General features: G+C 55.5%; 1 protein-coding gene across 4 annotated transcripts in view; it reads right to left on the bottom strand.

Annotated features, from left to right (window-relative positions):
- The window catches only part of MAPK8IP3 (mitogen-activated protein kinase 8 interacting protein 3), a 48,004-nt gene extending 28,473 nt beyond the window's left edge, over window positions 1-19,531 (bottom strand). For all 4 annotated transcript variants that reach the window (XM_049637253.1, XM_049637250.1, XM_049637252.1 and 1 more), the window contains exons 1-4: window positions 18,956-19,531; window positions 3,501-3,621; window positions 2,157-2,227; window positions 1,835-1,926 (exon numbers count right to left, since the gene is read on the bottom strand). In XM_049637253.1, coding sequence (XP_049493210.1) covers window positions 1,835-1,926; window positions 2,157-2,227; window positions 3,501-3,621; window positions 18,956-19,273 — 602 coding nt within the window. In that variant the 5' untranslated portion in view covers window positions 19,274-19,531. The remainder of the gene's footprint in view (window positions 1-1,834; window positions 1,927-2,156; window positions 2,228-3,500; window positions 3,622-18,955) is intronic.
- Between the last annotated feature and the right edge of the window lie 314 nt (window positions 19,532-19,845).

Here is a 19,845-nt window from a genome sequence, read left to right as displayed (position 1 = left end):
GGGAAACAGCCTGAAGGTTCTGGAATGCTGCAGCTCTCAGGAACTGGCCACGAGCCCAGTGCTCATCAGAGATGCCCAAACCGCCCAGCTGCTTCAGCCCCAGCTCAGACTGCCCTGACCGACTCCCCACAGAAAACAACACAAAGACCCCTGCCCCAGGTTAGCATTCAAGTGCAGCTGCTCAGAAATCTTCCCGGCACCTCTGAGTGCAGGAGTGAGGACCTCACGGTGCACTCAAGAGAAAATCTCAGCCGTGAACCAGTAGCTTGCGAGATCGCCATATCCCACCTTCAGACATCTGTGACCCAGAAACGATACCTACAGAGTTCTGTCACTCAAACCGTTCGGTCCGTATGCCCTCACTACCTGGTGCTGACTCAGCTAACGAACAGCACAGCGTGTGACACCTCCCTAGGGAGTGAGAATTCACTGCAGGGAAGCGTCCTCAAGGGCCGGCGCCCCTGCTCCCCGCAAGAAGCAGGGGGGCTGTGAAAAACAGGCTGACCGTCCCTGTACCTCCTTTCCTAGGTCCTGCTAGGCCTTCTTCACACGCGTGCTCAGTGTTTCTGTTTTTAAGTCAGACGCCTCTAGCACAGGATACAACAGCTCTGCCCGCTGGTAAAGACCGTGGTCGGCAACGGTCACAGCGGCAGGGCCTGAGCCCTCCCGTCTGCGGCGTGACCCATCGAAGAGGCAGGCACGGAGAAAGCTTTCGCAGCCAGCAAGGGCTTCATGCGACGTGACCGTGACTTGAGGCCTTGGCCTGCAGGAATGACGGGCCACCGCTGGAAACGGACCCATCACCAAGCTCGATCCGGGGGACCTGGGATTCCAACCTCCGGCCCCTCCTCCGACCCACTAGAGACTTGGGACTTCTGTCCCGGCCCACCCGGCCCAGGTCCATAACCTGGGTCTCCCCAGGCCAACTCCCTCAAGTTGCCGACACCCTCGAGAAGTTCGCTGACAGTCCGCTCCTTTGGGCCTTATCCCGACTGCAGGGCACAGAGGGGGGAGAGAGCAGCTGGCCTCGGCAGGCCTCTCTCCACCCCTCAAATAAAACCATCGGAGCTCCTGGACTCAGACCAGCAAGGGCCTCTGGATCTGCTGGTGCCACCCTGGCCTGCAGTAAGAATGTGGCTCCACGCGGCGGTCACCAGGCTGTCTAGGCCTCTTCCCCACCCACGCATCAGTGTTCGTGATTCGAGGTAGTTAAGGCCCACAGTCACGGAGACCTGGATTAGCGAATGAGACACACACGCCTCACAGAGATCAGAGCCTTCGTTCCTGACTCCTCCTGGGAGATTCCACTTGCTATGTTTTACAAAGGAGAAAACGGGGTGTGGAAGAGGCTGCTCCAGGACAGGGGCCAGGGCTGGGCTTCCAACGTCCCCGAGCGGCCCTGGTCCGGGCGTCCCGCACAACACTGCACCGCCCCGCCCGCCTCCACGCTCTGGGCGTCTCTGCACCTGTCTGTGCGTGACCCCAGAAGCCCCACGAGTGTCGATGGGAGGCCACAGGCAAGTTTTAGTGAGTAGGTGCGTCCAGAAACAAGGCCCTGAGATGATCAGGAACGGCCACCCCATTATCCCAGGGCCTTTGTAACTGCACATGGCCAGCAGGAGGGCCACCCCGTTCCCCTGGACCGGCTCGGGCGCCTGGGGCACAGGCGGGGCACGTTCCTGCTCCAGCCACGCACCCCGGCCAGGAACCCGCACCCCGGCCAGGAACCCGAGTCAGGAGAAGCAGCTCTCCAGAGCGCCCCCTGCCCTCCCGGCCCAGGGACCTCGGGGATGAGGGAACCAGAGAGGCTGCCACCTCCATCTTCCCGCCTTACCTCCTCCCAGGCAGGCTGCCCTCGGTTTGGCTGTTTCCCCCAACCTGCTGCATCTTGGACCTCTCGATATGTTCTACGTAGGTCTGGATCATCTGTGGAGGAGGAGGATGCCATGTGAGCCATTCCCACTGACCCCGGCCCCTGTCCCCTCCTCTAACTGTGGTACTTTCCAGGCCCGCTGTGCTCCGACAGCAGTAAAAACGACGCTCGCGAAAGGGAGTCTGGCCAGCATGTGGCTAACCGCTTTCCGGCTGGGGCAGGAGAAACCAGAAGTAAAGGCCAGAAGCCTCGCACGGCTGCCAGGCCGCGGGCGGGCACCCACCTCGGTGTGTCGCTGGTGCAGGGCGTTGTACTCCTTCTTCATCTCGGACTCTCTCTCCTCCAAGCGGGAAACTAGAAAACACAGCCTCCCCGTGTCAACGGCACAACCCACATCTCCACGCCCCCTCACTTCCCCTCTGGGCTCGGCACGTGGGCAGAGGGTCCCAGGACAAACTGACACCTGGTGCAGAGGGCCACCCTCAGGAGAGAACGCCGGGGCCGCCAGAAGGCAGGTCCTGGCTGGTCTGGGCGGCACCTGGTGTGCTCAGTCCTGCCACGAGGAGAACCAGGGTGCCTGAAGCTCGGCCACGGGCGACTGGCTGCGTCTGAGCTGGCCGGCGGCCTCCGAGACGGAGTCAGGTGCAGACAGGACTCCAGCAAATGGCTTGTACAAGGGGGCAGAATTCATACGTGAGTAGCCTCCGTGCCGAGGCAAAGAGCAGAAGACATCTGAAATGTGGGACGGGACACACAAGTGTCCCTTACACGTACCAAAGGCTGCAAAGACCACGCCGTGACCTGCCACCTCTGGGCACGGGGGTTCCCCCTAAGTTGACAATCCCTGTCCCTCAGCAAGGGCCTACTCTGGCCACGAAATGCAGGGAAGTCACCCGAGTGCCCCACAGGCCTGCTGGAGAGCTCACGAGGCAACCAGGCACCCTGCACCTGTGCCCCACCACCCGAGCAAGCGTGCGGCCAGGACACCTTCCGCCTGTGGCCCTTTGTTCAAACTTCAGCTGTGTCCTTTCTCCATCACGAAAACTTCTACTCATGGGTCACCATAACGTCGACTTTTAAACAAAGACTTGTGAAAACCGAAACAACACTTCTTATAACAACCCTCATCCAAAAGCACTCCATTGCCCCTGCATGCAGGGGACACAGTGATCCTGCAGGCCCCCGGCCAGCCCGGCACCCCCAGGCAGGGCCACGCCGGCGGGCTCCCTCAGCAGGCCTGGCCTCCCGACCACCCAACAGTGGCGTCCCCTCGGTGCCACGCAGACAGGGGCCCGCACCGCACGGGAGCTGTAACCCAAGGGGTCACACGGGATGGCACGCTGGCCCAGTCTGGCTCGGACTGCAGCCTGAAGCCAAAATGCTTTGTCATCAAAGGAGCCTCGTTTACTTATTTCCACAAGGAATCGGAGGCCGATTACGGGAAATGCGTGGCAGCGTAAAGAGGTAAGACAAAGGGTAGGGCGAGTGACAGTGCGGGTAGAATATGGCTGTCCCGGGCTCCCTCGCTCTCCTTTCATCAAAGGCTCTCAACATCCTTCCCAGCTGGGGTCAGCCTGGGAACAACAGACACATTCAAATGCCGGTCCCCCTCTGGCGGGCCACTTACTCTGATCCGCGTAGTTCTTGGCCTTCAGTTCCAGCTGGCGGGTCTGAAACTCATAATGTTCCACCTGGATTTGCAGCTCCTTCTTCTCCTGTTCCAGGGCATCTTCAAACTCGATGAATTTCTACATGCGGGAGGAGAAACAGAGCAGGCGTCGTGAACGCGGGATGCCAGGCGACAGCAGCCTCTCACAGAGGGGTCAAAGGCTTCCGGGACCGACATTCACAGGCTGCCGAGGCCACACGGCCCGTCACCCTCAGGCAGCAAACCCCGACACACGGGGGCCCCTGAGGAGGGGCCAGAGTTTCCCAAGAAACCTTCGGTGTGCGTGGGGGGCTCCGTCGGTTAAGCATCAGACTCTTTTTTTTTTTTTTTTAATTTTTTTTTTTTCAACGTTTTTTAATTTATTTTTGGGACAGAGAGAGACATAGCACGAACGGGGGAGGGGCAGAGAGAGAGGGAGACACAGAATCGGAAACAGGCTCCAGGCTCCGAGCCATCAGCCCAGAGCCTGACGCGGGGCTCGAACTCACGGACCATGAGATCGTGACCTGGCTGAAGTCGGACGCTTAACCGACTGCGCCACCCAGGCGCCCCAAGCATCAGACTCTTGATCTCCACTCAGGTCATGGTCTCACGGTTGATGAGTCTGAGCCCTGTGTCCGGCTCTGCACTGATGACAGAGGCTGCTTGGGGTTCTCCCTCTCGTCTCTGTCCCTACCCCGCTTGTGCTCTTTCTCCCTCTCTCAAAATAATAAATACCCTTATTAAAAAAAGGGGGGGGGGCTCACGCCTGGTTTAATGTTCTGCTGTTGCCATCCTGCAATTCCTACTAGTATTTGAACAAGGGACCCCACAGTTCCATTTCCACACTGGGCCCCACAAGTCGGGTACCTGGTCCTTTTGCAACAGAGTGACGTTACTCCTCTCGATATCACAACACACCTAAACGAGGTCAAGTCTACTTGGCTCTTCATCTGTATTCCAATTGCCACTGAGTTCAGGAAGCCATCACTACTGGAATAACCGGCAATGGAGATCGGTCTTTGGAATCTTTCCCTTACATGCTAAGTAGCTAAGCAAAATTATCATCAAATCAAGTGAAAAGAAAGCACTTTGAAAAAAAAAAAAAAAAAAAAAAAGGACAATTCTTGGGACTCCCGGGTGGCTCAGTGGGTTAAGCGTCTGACTCTTGATTTCAGTTCAGGGCAGGATCTCAGGGTTCACGGGATTGAGCCCCGCATCAGGCTCTGCGCTGACAGTGTGGAGCCTGCTTGGGATTCTGTCTCCCTCTCTCTCTCCCCCCCTCCCCTGCTCACACTCTGTCTCTCAAACAAACATCAAAAGCAAATGATTGCTACCAACAATTACATGACACGCAAATTCGTGAAGCGTTCCCTATTTTTGTGTTGTATGGAAACCAATTTGACAATAAATTTCGTATTAAAAAAACAAAACATAACAAGCCTAGTAAAAATAAATAAATTACAATTCATTTGAAAAACAAAAAGCGATTTCGTTTGTAGGAAGCAGGAGCATCAGCTACGTTAACACATGAAGAGTTTCTCAGAAGATGGGAATACAGGGTGCCTGGGTGGCTTCACCGGTTAGGCGCCCGGGTGGCTTCGCCAGTTAGGCGCCCAGCTTCAGCTCAGGTCACGATCTCATGGTTCCTGGGTTCGAGCCCCGCGTCGGACTGTGTGTTGGCAGCTCAGAGCCTGGAGCCTGCTTTAGACTCTGTGTCTCCCTCTCCTTCTGCCCCTCCCCAGCTCACATGGTCTCTCTCTCTCTCAAAAATATACAAACGTTAAAAAAAATTTTTTTTTTTTTCAAGAGATGGGAATATAAAACTGATGGCTGGTTTTGGGTTTCGGGCATCTGGAAGAGTGCCGGAATAACTGCACCCGGGACCCAGCGGCTCAAGGCCTTTGTGCCCCAAGCCGACTTGTCTGTGCCCAGCGGGAGAGGGCGGGAACCCCGGGGGAGGGGCAGACAAGTGCCCCAGGAGCAGGAAAATGCACGCTGATGGTGCGGCTGCGCACAAAATACAAGTCAGTTGTTCTGTGGGCTTGGGACTGAACCAGTGTGTGAAGGATAAACTGTTGCTAACAGACTGATAAGGGTATTTTTTAAACTGGGTAATTTTAATTCCCATTACTTAAAAAAAAATTATGTTGGGGCACCTGGGCGGCTCAGTCGATTAAGCACCCGACTTCGACTCGGGTCACGATCTCACGGTTTGTGGGTCCGAGCCCCGCGTCGTGCTCTGTGCTGACAGCGCAGAGCCTGGAGCCTGCTTCGTATTCTGTGTCTCCTCCTCTCTCTGCCTCTCCCATGCTCATGCTCTGTCTCTGTCTCTAAATAATAAACATTAAAAAAAATTTTTTTTTAAATTATGAAAAGAATGAAACGTAGGGGCGCCTGGGTGGCTCAGTCGGTTGAGTGGGCAACTCCTGATTTCGGCTCAGGTTATGAGCCCAGGGTCGTGGGATCGAGCCCCACGCTGGGCTCCATGCTGAGTGTGGAGCCTGCTTGGGATCTTTCTTTCCCTCCGTCCCTCCCTGCTCATGCTCTGTATCCCTCTCTCAATTTAAAAAAAAAAAAAGAGAAGAATGAAATGTAAACAACATGTGCTTTTGTAGGAAAATCAGGTGAGAGCGTGAAGTAAAAAGAAGGCTGTTTTCAAGAAACCACAATTCTACCCTCTGGAGTCGGTTTAAGATTAGGAGGTGTTCTTCCAGATGTGTGTGGGTGTGGGTGCACAGGGCAGACGCGCAATCTCTTGTACGCAGGGTCGCGTGGCCTGATTTACTCGGTGGCTTCGGGCGGAGCTTCTTTCTACATCCAGAAACACTCTACCACCTCCGCCGTGAGAAACGGTGCGTGCAGAGCAGACTCCGTCCCGTTGATTACCCACTGTCGGGGCTTCCGGGCTGCTCGCACACGCCCGTTATTGGGGTCACCGCCTGCGCAAAGGCACGATGGCTACCTGCTCTCAAAGGCTGTGGTCCTGGGGTCGCACTCGGCTGACGACCCTTCGGCAGGGTCGCCCAGCTCCGGCTCCCCCGGGGCTAGGGCAGCAGCCCTTCCCAGAGCCCCCCCCTGCCTCGGCACAGAGCTTCACCAGAACGCTGCCGGCCGCACGCGTGGGAAAGCGACCGGCCACGATCGTCCCGGCTTTCAGTTCCCTGCTGACTCTGCTAGTGAACACTTCCCACAAACCGACCGGGTACATACTGGACCTCTTCCCCGAGCAGCTCGCTACCTCCTGGCCCAGCGTCCTACGACCGTGTCCTCACTGCTCTCCGTGATCTGCGAGGACTTCTACTGTGCCTGCTCGAGTCTGTCTCACAGGCTACAGATGCGCCCCAGGATGCGGCTGGGTGTGCACACTGAGCCAGTTGACGTAATGGTCTCTCCTGTCCCGTTGCTTTGAAATGCCACCTTTGTCACAGGCAAAACCCTAGTAGAGATTTCGGTCTGTCTGTGAGCCAGTACCAGGGGGCTTTCTGAACGTGGACTGTTACGTTACCCTTCCATACCTGTTCCACACTCATCCTCTCAAGTCCCCTTTCAACGTTTTCTTGGTTATTCCCACTTGCTCATCCTTCTAGAGTGGAGCTCCTTTCTACATCCAGAAACACTCTACCACGTCCGCCGTGATAGAGCACCGTCTGGAGTCATTTCTGTATTTATTTTTGAAGAAGCAGTTTCCCTGTCTGTAAGCACCAGCTCTCTGCACCTCGGGAAGGGGTCCCGGTTTTTGGTGACCAAGTCCTCAGGGCTGGGATGAAGAGAAAAGTCATCGCGAGCCCGTCAAGGGCTGTTTGACAGAAGACGGAAAATTCTCCTTTCCTTTACACCGACCCCACCCGGGGCCAGCGGCACCACTGTGGTTTCACACAAAGAAGGGGCCACTTCGTGACAACCGCCCGTCTCTATTTCATCACGTGTTGCTTGCACTTGACATGTGGAAACCAGCTACGGGATTTCCAAACTAAAGACCATGTCAGAAAGCTGTCCTTCCCAGGTTCTTACGAAGCTCAAGACAGACTTTCTTAAGTGTATCCTGATAGGTGATGATTAAAAATTTTTAACGTCTATTTTTGAGAGACAGACAGAGAGCAAGCAGGGGAGGGGCAGAGAGAGAGGGAGACAACAGAATCCAAAGCAGGCTCTAGGCTCTAAGGTGTCAGCAGAGTCTGATGTGTGGCTCGAACCCACGAACCATGAGATCATGACCTGAGCCGAAGTCGGACACTTAACTGACTGATCCGCCCGGGAGCCCCCACCCCCAATAGGTGATCATTAAAATCAACCTAAGTGCCAGTGCCAGAAAGCTTTGCCGTGGAACACAACCACCGACGTGTCCGCAGATTCCCGATGAAGCCAGCCCCAAACCAGACCGCAGCAGAAGTCCTCTGACCTTGGCACGTTACAGCTTTCAGCGTCGGGAAGGATGGAGACACTGACCAGGAGCAAGCACCAAGCGAAGCTGTGAACACGGGCATCCTTAAGGAAAAAGGCAAAGGGCACGCAGGGGCAGGGACACAGAGCCCACGGTGGGCAAGCCGGGCACCCGTGGTTCTCGGGCTGCGTGGAGCCCTGTGCGCAAGGAACGGCCCTACGGGGCGGCAACCGCTCCATCCTCAGGGATGGGTGTCTTCCACCCTCTCGCACCCCTGCTCAAAGGCGTGTGGGCGCTCACGTGCAGCAGCTCCTCGGGTGAGCCCAAGTGACCACCAGCAGATGCGAGGACCCCGGCCTCGGGCCCACGCTCTCCACGCTGGCTTCTGGACCACGGCGTGTGCGGCGGGGAGCCCCTGTTCCTGGGCTCCCCGACGTCGGCACCCTACCAGCCAGGACCGACTGGGGGCCCCGCAAGGCCTCCGGGTCCGTGACAGCACTACAGACACGACGTGGCACGGACAGCTTGCAAGAAATCCTCCTCTCTTCCCCTCTTGAAGGAATTATTTCAGTGTCATTAAAGTAACTCTGGTCAACAACAGCACAAGCCCGCCATTCACCCGAAATAGAACACGCAATGGAATCTTCACCAAATACTAGAGGGAACAAATAACGTGGAGGAACAGTGCCTGGCCGAGACGCCGCACTGAATCTTTGCGCTTCAGCAGGACACGCTCAGAGCTAGACTTGGGAAGAAGCGCACGTCATCTGGACAAGTGAGGGAGAAGGCGGGGGCGCCCTGGCTGGCAGCGAGCTCAGGAGAGAAGCAAGGAGGCTGCCAACCCCAGCTCCCCGGGCACAGGGGTGGGCCACGTGGGGGAGGGGTGGTAGCAGGACACTGTATCATCTGGGTGAGCAAAGTCACCCCAAATTCAATAGATGGCTTCGAAAAAGCAGAAAATATTTTTAATTAGATACCACTTAGTTTAGATTTAAGGGAATCAAGATTTTTCAGTGCTGGCAGACAGGGTAGGGTGGAGAATAAGTAAAGTCTGTAAAGAAAATCTTCCAAAATTTTAAAAGTAGGATCTGACGAGGGGCGCCTGGGTGGCTCAGGCAGTTAAGAATCTGACTCTTGATCTCAGCTCAGGTCATGATCTAACGGTCTGTGAGTTCGAGCCCTGCTTTGGGCTCTGGGCTGACAGGGTGGAGCCCGCTTGGGATGCTCTCTCTCCCTCTCTCTGTGCCCCTCCCCCACTCAACAGGAGCTCATATGCAGGCTTTCTCTCTCAAAATAAATCAGCAAACATTAAAAAAAAAAGAATCTGTGGGGCGCCTGGGTGGCTCAGTCAGTTGAACACCCGACTTTGGCTCGTGTCATGATCTCGCAGTTGATGAGTTCGAGCCCCGCGTCGGGCTCTGTGCTGACAGCTCAGAGCCTGGAGCCTGCTTCTCATTCTGTGTCTCCCTCTCTCTCTGCCTCTCCCCCGCTCATGCTCTGTCTCTGTCTCAAAAATAAAGATAAATGTTAAAAAAAAAAAAAAAATGAAAAAAGAAAAAAAGAATCTGTTACAAAATATGACTACAACTGACATGAATAAAAATTTGGCCGTCAGCATTTGGGCCGTGTGGGTCTGCATGGTACCGAAGACACAAAAACAAAAATCTCCCACCTGAACCCACTCTACACATAGTAGCATCTCAGGCCCAAAGATGTCCGGAAGGCGTGACTGCAGCAGAGTGAAAACTCGGTGCACGTGCTGACTATACGTACCACGGTTTGAGGGCATTTGAAGTTAACCATCTGTCTAACCAAGTCTCCTCAAAATATGACGACGCACAGGATAACGCACAGTGTTTACGGTCACTCTTGTGACAAGTCTTTTGAGCGCCCCAAAGAGCAAGGACTGGCCAACACACAGTTGAGGAAAACGCGTCCTATTCTCAGCATCTAGACATCAAACACTGAATGCGCACTTCTAAATACCAAGAGACCACACAATTCTCTTTTTCGATTTGTTTTAAGGAGTCTGCCCCCTCTCTCCCGTGAACAAAGTGCTCTGTTTTAAAGTGGAACTAGGGGTGCCTGGGGGGTCAGTCGGTTAAGCATCCAACTTCAGCTCAGGTCATGATCGCATGGTCTGTGAGTTTGAGCCCTGTGTTGGGCTTTGGGCTGACAGCTCAGAGTCTGGAGCCTGCTTTGGACTCTGGGTCTCCCTCTGTCACTCTCCCTCCCCTGCTTGCGCTGTCTCTGTCTCTGTCTCTCAAAAAGAAATAAACATTAAAAAAAAGTTAAACTCAACTTTGGTTTTCGAATTTGCTTTCAGGTGAATTTCAAGACACACACTGAAATAACCTGAGCGCGGCCTCTTTCTAACTCAGAGCCAGAGAATTTCCTCAGTGTTCCATGGAATGAGGTCATTCATCCCAGTGTATCCATAAAAGCAAAGGTAAGAAGTAAAACGACCTTTTGTGTCAAATATAAAATTAAAAACACAGCAGAAATCAGTATCCCTAATTCCCAGAACGCAAGAGAGATTATCAGGTAAACACTTTTTATAACGTAATCATTAATTCTGGCAACTTCCATAACACAAGGTTATTTTAATGGCAAAGTAAGTTAACATATTCAATCTAATCCTTCCCTCATATGTGTCCTTTAGGGCAGGGTCATACACAGGAAATAATTCAACTCTGGCTGGTTTGTTAGAAGAGAATCCAGGGGCGCCTGGGTGACTCAGTCAATTAAGCATCCGACTCCAGCTCTGGTCACGGTTCTCACAGTTCATGGGTTGGAGCCCTGAGTCAGGCTCTGTGCTGACAGCTCAGAGCCTTGAGCTTGCTTCTGATTCTGTGTCTCCCTTGCTCTTTACCCCTCCCCTGCTCAAAGTCTCTCTCTCCCTCTCAAAAATAAATAAACATTAAAAGAAAAAAAAAATGAACCCAACAGAAATCAAAGACCTTGTTTTTTTGCATCAGTCATCATTTAATTCCTTCTGGGGTGGTGCAGGAATAGAGTAGGTTTCCAAAAAAAGTCCTCTTTTTTGGACTTTCAGGCAGGCAGGGCAGTAAACAGTTGGGGTGCTGGGCACAGACTTCATGCACAGGGGGAGGCGCCCTTCTCCTGGAGGCTGACCCCCTGTACGGTGATGGCATTCATGAAATGTTTACCGGGCTCTCCCTGGGGCGATGAATCCCTAAGACCTCACACCACAGATGTTCTTTTACAGCTTGCTTTCCAACGGTGTCACCACGTAGACCATGAAACGCAGTGCGGGCAGCGGAGCGGAGCAGCCGGGAAGTTACCCCCAGGTACCGGCCCGCCGAGCCCAGGGGGTGGCCCACAGGGTGAGAGAGGAAAGTGCACTTTTGCATTCTGGTAGGACGCACACCTGTGGGGGGCCAGGCCGTGCAGGAATCCAAGAATCAGGCTGGATTCACAGAAAAAGCAGAAGTTTCTCACATTCATGTCACAGGGACCACTGGTTTAGCATCCGCCTGAACCGAATCCCAACAAATGGCGATGGTTTAATTCACACTGACTTCTAAGGATTGGCAAGACAGGAAAAATATCTTTATTTTTATGTCTCAAAAAAGATTTTTATGGATGTGTTTACATACTAAGTATTAACATATACTTTATATGTTAAGTATATGCTATAAAACACACACACCAGATACATAAAATACCTGACGTGGGTGGTAACGTGGGACCGAAGGAAGGGAAGACAAAACTAAGAGCCTGACTGTCCCAGCCTGGGACAGATGGCCGAGTCTCTCTCAGGGGTGTGCCCGGCTCCTTGCACGTGCTTGCCTGCCCCGTTCGTCCCTGGCCCCTGCTCCTGCGAGGCTGAGAGCACGTGTGCCAGGGGCACTCTGTCTGGCCGTTCCGTGGGCACAGGGGGCTGCTGTCTAGAAATGAACGCGGCAGGTGTGACAGAGACCCTGAGCCACACGCGTGAGCAGGCACCCACGGGCTTCCACAGTGCTGAGGAGGGGGCTGGGAAGGCCGGGGAAGGACCCATGAAGCAGCAGGGCATCTGGACAGCGCGCAGAGTTCCTGGGGACGGGAGCCCAGAGACTCTCATGAGACGTGTCGCTCTGAACCTGTCGCTATTGACAATCGGAATCTAAACTTGCCAGCCTTTGCCCCACAAGGCCTCCCGAACAAGGGGTAGTCCTCGGGGACAAGGACCTGTCCCCACCTGATCTGGCATTCCCCAAATCTCCTGGCCATAAGAGGTGATGACTACGCGGGCTCCAAGTATCTGCAGTCAGCCACCCACTGCTCGTGGCCTCTCCTGGGTTCGGGGTGTCTCCCCAGGACCCCCGCAGGCAGGGGCTCCCGGGCTGGCCTGTCCCAAGCTACAGCAGCAGGGCCTTGGGCCGCGGACAAATGCACCTCCCCACTTCACCGGCACGGGCGGGACGGACAACGGGGCCAGCTCAGCAGTAAGGGGAGGGGATGAGTCTCAAAGTCATTACACAGAAAGACGCCGGACCAAAAAAAGACCAAAACGCTGCACGATTCTATTTATATAAAGTTCTAGAAAACGCAAACTAATCTACTGTGACGGAAAGCGGATCAGTGGTTCCCTGGGGGCGGGGGACGCAGGGAGAGGCCACTGAGGGGCAGAAGGAAACTTCAGGGATGGTGGCGACCATCGTCACCCTGACCGCGGGGACGGTTTCTGGGTGTGAACAGGTCAACACTCGCCACACTGCACAAACGCATACAGTGTAGCGCGTGCACCTTGGTGAAGCTGTTAGAAAGAAAAGCAGAGAAGGGAAGACGCGGCCGGGGTCCCAGATCTCCACCTGGGCTGTGACGCCAGCCATTTTGTAGGCGCTGGTGATCTCTTGACAGGTTCTTCCCAGCCTTTCAAGAATTCCCTCATCTCCTGCTCTTTCCCGAACAGCTGGCATTCCTCTGTTGTTGCTTATGTCACAATGTTTTGCTTCTGTCTGGTCTCCTGTGTCCAATCCTCCTGCTCTGGGTGCTCTCCTCTTTCGGACCACAATCCCTGCCAGCGGCTCCCTTTCTGGCCCGAGGCTGTGTAAGGGGATGCCTCCTGCCTGCCCTGCCTGCCCTGCCTGCCCCGGGGCGGGGCCGCTGATGCTGTGGCTGTTTACGGGAATTAAAGTGACCTAAAGTAAGAACTCACTTCCCCTGCGGCCTGAGCCACCTGTGCAGTGTCAGTGATCCCATGTGGTCACTGGCTATTGAACCGGACAGCTGCCCCGTAGACTCAGTGGTGGAGGCCTTGCCCTCCGGGAACTAGAAGGACGGTTGGGTGTGGTGTGCACTGAGGCAGAGGAAGGCCGCTTCCCTCATCCTCATGCGCAAGGGCGGGGCCCACTCCCGGGTAGGGTGGGAGGTGTGGCGTGGGCCGACTGGGGCGACAGGGCCCCTCCCTCTGGTCGGGCACTCATCCATCCAAGCGCCCAGCATCTGGATGTGTCCACAAAGCCCCTGCGCCGGACGCTGGGGAGGCAGGGGTGCACGGGGACTGGAAGACCATGCAGAGGGGCAGCGTGGGGGGAGCAGAGCGTGGTGCAGGGAGCCGGCCAGAGTGAGGTGGGCCTGGCCGGTTCAAGCACGGGGATGGGGTGTCGTCTCTGTCCCTCTACCCAGAGTAGTCCCGTCCCCACTTTTCACCCCGCATCCCGTGCCCCCACTGCACGGGAACATAGAGCAGCATCTCCCCCCCTACCTTCCCCCTCCCAGACCTAATCCCCAGAGCCTGCAGCCGAGCCTGGCACTCAGGAGGCTCTGGTGAACGAGGACACGGGTGGGTGCAGGCCCGGATGGGACGTGCCTTTGGAAAAGTCCCCTCTGGTGGAGGAGGGGTTGGGACAGGGAGAGAGGCTGGCAGGCCAGCGTGACGATGCCGACTGGAACCAGGACCGTGGCAAAGGAGACCAAAAAAGCACGGGAAACCTAAAGTCAGGCCACAAGAATGGCCAGGACTCAGTGAGTGTGGGGCTTGGGAGGTAACGTCCTGACCTTTCCCAGAGCACAGGAAACCCGTGCCCGAAAAGGCACAGTGGCCCTGCCGCTGATGGCGCCCCTGGCTGTCCGCTGCAGCTCCACCCTCACAATGAATGGGACCTGAGAGAGGGCCCTGTCCTGCGCTCGTGTGCCTCTGCCCGACACCCATCTTGTACACAGCAAGGATTTCAGGGACCCCGGGAAGTGCGTGACGTCACCTCTGGGGGCTCTCTGCTGTCCTGAACCCGGTCACGCGGTCACGTGAAAGCCAAACCGAGGAGCGTCCTGCAAAACCAGGGGCCTGTGACAGTCTCAAAAAGTAGAAAGCGAGGAACCGATCCAGGAGAGAGGACCAGCGGGACCCCGGAGTTGTTGGCAGAGTGAGGAGGAGGGATGGAGAGAGAGAAAAGCAGTGCAGGGGGCGCGCGGGGGGCTCAGTCATTAAGCCTCTGACTCGTGGCTCAGGTCATGATCTCGCAGTCATAGTTGGTGAGACCCAGCCCCGCGTTTGGGATTCTCTCTTTCCCTCCCCGCGCCCTGCTACCGCGTACATGTGCCCTCTCTCTCAAAAATAAATAAACATTAAAAAGTTTGCAAATAAAAAGAACAAGGTAGAAAAGTGCTCCTATTTGGGAATGTACGCAGAGTATTATTTGCGCACCCTCTATAAATGGTTCCAAAACAGCAAGTTTTAGAAAACTTAAAAATAAAAAACCCAGCGGGGTGCCTGGCTGGCTCAGCTGGTAGAGAATGTGACTCTTGACTTCAGGGGTTGTGAGTTTCAGCCCCGTGTGGGGGGGGAGGGGCAGAGCTCATTAAAAAAAATTAAATTAATACCATTAAAAAAAACCCCAGGTATTAATTTTAATTTAGCATCCGACTTCGCCTCAGGTCATGATCCCCCAGTTCTGGGAGTTCGAGCCCCGTGTCGGGGTTTTTGCTGACAGCTCAAAGCTTGGAATCTGCTGCAGATTCTGTGTCTCTCTCTCTCTCTCTTTGTCCCTCCCATGCTTGTGCTCTCTGTCCTTCTCAAAAACAAACTGAAAACATTATAAACAAACAAACAAACAAACATACATTAAAAAAGAAGCCCTCGGGGCGCCTGGGTGGCTCAGTCGGTTAAGCCTCCGACTTCAGCTCAGGTCACGATCTCACGGGTCCGTGAGTTCGAGCCCCGCGTCGGGCTCTGGGCTGATGGCTCAGAGCCTGGAGCCTGCTTCAGATTCTGTGTCTCCCTCTCTCTCTGACCCTCCCCCGTTCATGCTCTGTCTCTCTCTGTCTCAAAAATAAATAAACGTTAAAAAAAAAATTAAAAAAAAAAAAAAAAAAAAAAAAAAAAAGAAGCCCTCGCTTGGGAAGAACTCACACTAACTTGTACCAGTCCTTGACCCCGCTGTCTAGCCGCCGCCACCGGGCCCGGAGGGTTCCTGACACGGCAGGACAGGCAGGTGGCAGGGCTGTGGGCCCAGAGGCCAGCAGACCGAAGTGGGCACCTTCCACACGTTTGCTCTGCCCGGGGAACGCCCCAACCTGTCTGCATATTTAAGGGCGATCCGGTGGTTCTCTGGGAGACTCAGGACAGCTACAGCGGGCCAGCCTTTAGAAGTAACCGGGAGAGGCAGTACTGGCCACTAAATCTTAATGGCTTTATCTAAAAAAAAACTTACAGGCTTTTAAAAACTGCTTTTAACATTACAACGTGGCAAAATCAGAAGATGACATGCCTTGTCCAAGCAGCAGCGAATTTACTATTTGTCATCTGGGAAACAAGAAGAAAAGCTTCTGATTCAGTGCATTAATTCACTTATGAGAAGAGGCAAAACGATCGTCTCTACAGAGTGGATCCAGCTTAATCCTATCCAAATGTTCTCCCGAGAAATAAATTACTTTTATAGAACCAGAAACAGTTTGGGGCAAAACTTTCTTCCCGTCGGATGCCTTCCTTTGGTAGCACCAAATGCCCAGGCATCGGCACACGTTAGTTGCCTTGAATGAGTTGGGGGCACAACGAGTAGTCTCTTTAGGGCGAAGATGATTTTGATGCAAGTAACGGCTATCAAACTCACATCTGGCCGAAAAACGACTGTTTTTCCTCCTATGAACTGCGTGCCTGAGCCGAGCCCTGCCCCGCCCCGGGGAGCCCTCTGCCTGTTCCTCCCTCAAGTCACACTGGGTGGGCAACTACTCGCTCTGTGGTGCTCTCACCCAACTGCCCACCGCCACCCTTCCTAACAGGAAGGAACTTGGTGGACTTAAAAAACAACTTCCTGTCAATCAGATAAAGATTCAGCATTTTTAAGGTCTCTGCAGAAATTTTAGAGCCAGCAATAGGTCCGCTTAGCTGCACAAGCTTGAGCAGGACTCCGAGATCTCAATTCCAAGGGCAAACCCCACACAATCAGAGACCGAGATGCCCAGCGCTTGCCGTCTGCAAATCCACCGAGGCGCTCTCCCCTGACTCAACTAAATCTGCCTCGCCGCAGTTCTCCAGGCAAATGACAGCCAACGAGGAGACTTGGCGCTTGGTAGGAAAAGAACTTCGCAGCTGGCAAGCCGCTTGCCCTACAGAGGTGGCCACTGCGGCCGGAAAGGGGCACACCAGGCGATGCGAGCACAGCTCCCAAGCGCAGGGCTGGTGCTCAAGCCCATGTGGACTCCAGGGCTTGGCCCCGCTGCTTGGCCCCCACCGTCTCTAGCCGCCCTCGCTCCCACCAAATGAGCCATGCCAGAACCAGAGCATGCTCGCAATCCCTGGCTGCAGTGATTACGGGCAGCAGTAGGGGGACATGGGTAGTTGCTCTGCTCAAGGCTTTTTACACAAAACCTGCAGATTCTGTCTGCTTGGAAGGCTACAGTGGCTCAGGTTACCCAGCTGTGACTAAGCCTTCTTGAGCAGAGTGGCCAGGGACGCAGGAGCTACTCTGCGCCACGAACGTGCCTCAGCCTGTGACGTTCCAGCTCCTGTGTTAGGAGACACACATCTGTGATCTCAATTCCCTGCCTAGAAGAGAAGTGGTCTTTTCCACAAAACTGGAAATAAATGTCTGGCAGATTTAAGGAATGAGATAGGATGCCAAAATGGTTACAGTATTTGGCCTTTTTCTTTACTTGTAACATGGCCTGAGGTCTTTCCAAGGGCGTCCTATTAGCAGCTAATCACAGCCCTGGGCCGGCTAGCTGAGCATTTGTCTGCTTCATGGCTTTCTGCTCAGGAAGCTCTAGGCAGCTTCTCTTAAGAGCCGGACGATGCCGGGTCTCGGCCTCAAAGGCAGTGTCCTGCAGACCACACGCACACCCCCCAGCTTGTAATCCAGGCGAGTGCAAGTGGGAGGCAGGAAGCACAGTCACTCATGGCTGCACTCGAACTGCACAGAGCAGAGCAGAGGCCAAATCCACACCTCACTAATTTTTTAAGCCGGAAGGTTATCATTGTTAGCCTTAAGGTGGTCAATCTTGATCTTCCCCTTTCATCTCTTCTCACCCACCATGGGGACCAGACAGGCACAGGAAGAAAGAAAACACATCTATGGGAAACATCAGTTAGACATCACGTGGCTGCAGAGAGGAATCAGAGAAGGGGAGGCCGCAGCCACTCCCCACCACCGCGGCCGGGCAAGGGTAACCCCCCGCACTCCACTTTTCTGGGGGTGCAGCTCTCTGACCTCTCGCAATAGCATGATACAGAAGAGACCAGGCCAGGAGTCCGGGTAGACTGGGTCCAGCCTGGCTCTTGTAGGGCTTGTGACCTTGGTCCAGCCCCCCCACGTCTTGGGCCCACTTCCTTCCCCAGTTAGGGCCACTCTGAGCACTAAAATCCTATGAGCTCTTGCACCCCCTCCAGTTGAGAAGTTTAAACCAGTGGCCAGACTGATACCCCAACCAATACACAACAGCCTCTTGACAGATGTATGACCCCAAAGGCAAAATAACTACCCTGAGTAGGAATGACTTCAGAACCAAACTAGAATGTAAACCACTCCGATTCAAGAAAAAGCCTGAACACCCAAACAATCTTCTACTTCAATACTAACATCAAAAATTGCGCTAAGCCAAACTAACTGAAAAGAAATGTGGCTCATGTAACAAACAGCTTCGCATTCATACATCAAAGACTATCACCTAATGCCTAGAATGAAAGACCCTCAGAGAGGCTTAGAGATTGTCTAGAGCATCTGATTCATTTGATGGAAAATCAAAATCCAGAGTGGGCAGGCGATGTGGACAAGGTCACAGAGGCAAAGCAGGGCTGGGGACCCACACCCCCTGCACCCGCCCAGGGCTGGCACACAGTTGGCACTAAGCATTTGAGAGCGAATGAGTAAGTCAAGCGGTGTTCCCCACAACGCATGGTTCTTCTAACTGTTCGTAAATAAGTGATTTCCAGGTTACGGAGGTTTCCTAGAACGTAATCAAATATTTCAAAATTCCACTCTTAATTTCCCAGAAGCCAGGGTGAAATTTCTCAGCCTTTTCCACCTAAGCTAATAACATTCCCAACTGAGGGAACCACAAGGCAAAGACGTCACCTCCAGAAACCTGGGGTCTTTCCCCTGGTGCCGGAGGAGCAGCCCAGGTGCCGCTTCAGTTAGCTGTTTACATCAATCACCAAATTCATCCATGTCGCTGCACTGGGGCCTAAGGGAAAGGTGTTGGGACAACACCCCGCTTCGGGGCGCAGAACCCCAAGGCCAGATGTCCCGTTTCGGGGAGGATTTAGAATGGCAGCAGCCAAAGGCAGTAACGGGGGGTGGGGGGTGGGGTCTAGGAAACGGCTTCGCAAAAACACACACACGGGCCAAGAGAACGGACGCCTGGAGTGAGAGGTGGGTGTGGAGCGGGCAGAATGGCCTGGCCAGAGGCTCAGGCCGCTCAGGCCGCCTGGTGCCGCTGGCTGGAGCAGCGGGGTCAGGACCCGGGGAGCGGCCGAGGGGCGCGGGGGGTGGGGGGAGGGGCCCGGGCGGGGCAGGTCCCCCTGGCGGCGCGGGGCGGGGTCCCCCGGGCGGGAAGGGGTCCCCGGGGCGGGGCGGGTCCCCCGGGCGCCGCGGCCCGGCCCACGCACCTCCTCGGCCTGCTTGCGCAGCGCCTTCTCCCGCTCGTACTGGGTGAGCAGCTGCTCGTTGTCCTCGCGCAGCAGCTCCAGCTCCACCTCGTGCTCCTGGTTCTCGCTGAGCACCGAGTCCAGGTTCTCCAGCACGTTGACCACGAGCGGCATGAGCTCCTTGACCACCTCCTCGTCGTAGCAGTGGATGAGGCGCTCGAACTCGCGGTAGATGGAGCCGGCCAGGCCCGACACCCGCTCCGACATCACCGAGCCGGAGCAGTAGTCGTCCTGGTACACCACCACGCCGCCGCCCTCGTCCATCTGGATCTCCATCATCGCGGCCACCGCCGCCGCCAGCGCGGCCCGCTGTCCGCCGGCGCGCCCGCCCGCCCCGGCTGCCCGTAGTCCGCAGGCCGCGGCCCGTCGCCTCCTCCTCCTCCTCCTCCGCCGCCGCCGCCGCCTCAGGGCTCGGGCGCCGCCGCCGCCGCCGCCGCCGCTGCTGATGCTGCTGCTGCTGCCGCTGCCTAGGCTGCGCCCGTCAGTCAGCGGCCGGAAGTTCTGCTGCCCGGAAGTCCCGCCCGAGCCCCGCGGCGCGGCACCACTTAAGGGTCGCGGGGCCCGTGACGTAGAGGTAGCCCGCCCCCGGGACGGAAGCTCGGCCGAGCGGGGCAGGGAGCACTTCCGGTCTGGCTTGTCACGGCCGCTGCTCGCCAGCGCACGTCACCCTGAGCGGGTTCCCGCAGCTCCCACGACACTGGTCCGACTTTAAACGTCACCTCGCCCTGTCCCAGGAGCATATGGACACGGTCGTTGCGCCGTAGAGGCTGCGGCCGCAGCAGCCATCCCGCGCCTGCCGCGGCGCAGGGCTGCCTGCCCCTGAGCTCCGCGCGCGTGCGCGCGTCCCCGCG

This window comes from Panthera uncia, chromosome E1 (genome assembly GCF_023721935.1).
Source record: "Panthera uncia isolate 11264 chromosome E1, Puncia_PCG_1.0, whole genome shotgun sequence".
In the NCBI taxonomy this organism is placed as follows: Eukaryota; Metazoa; Chordata; class Mammalia; order Carnivora; family Felidae; genus Panthera; species Panthera uncia.
Note: the sequence above shows the minus strand (reverse complement) of the source record. Positions and strands in the feature narration are given on the sequence as shown.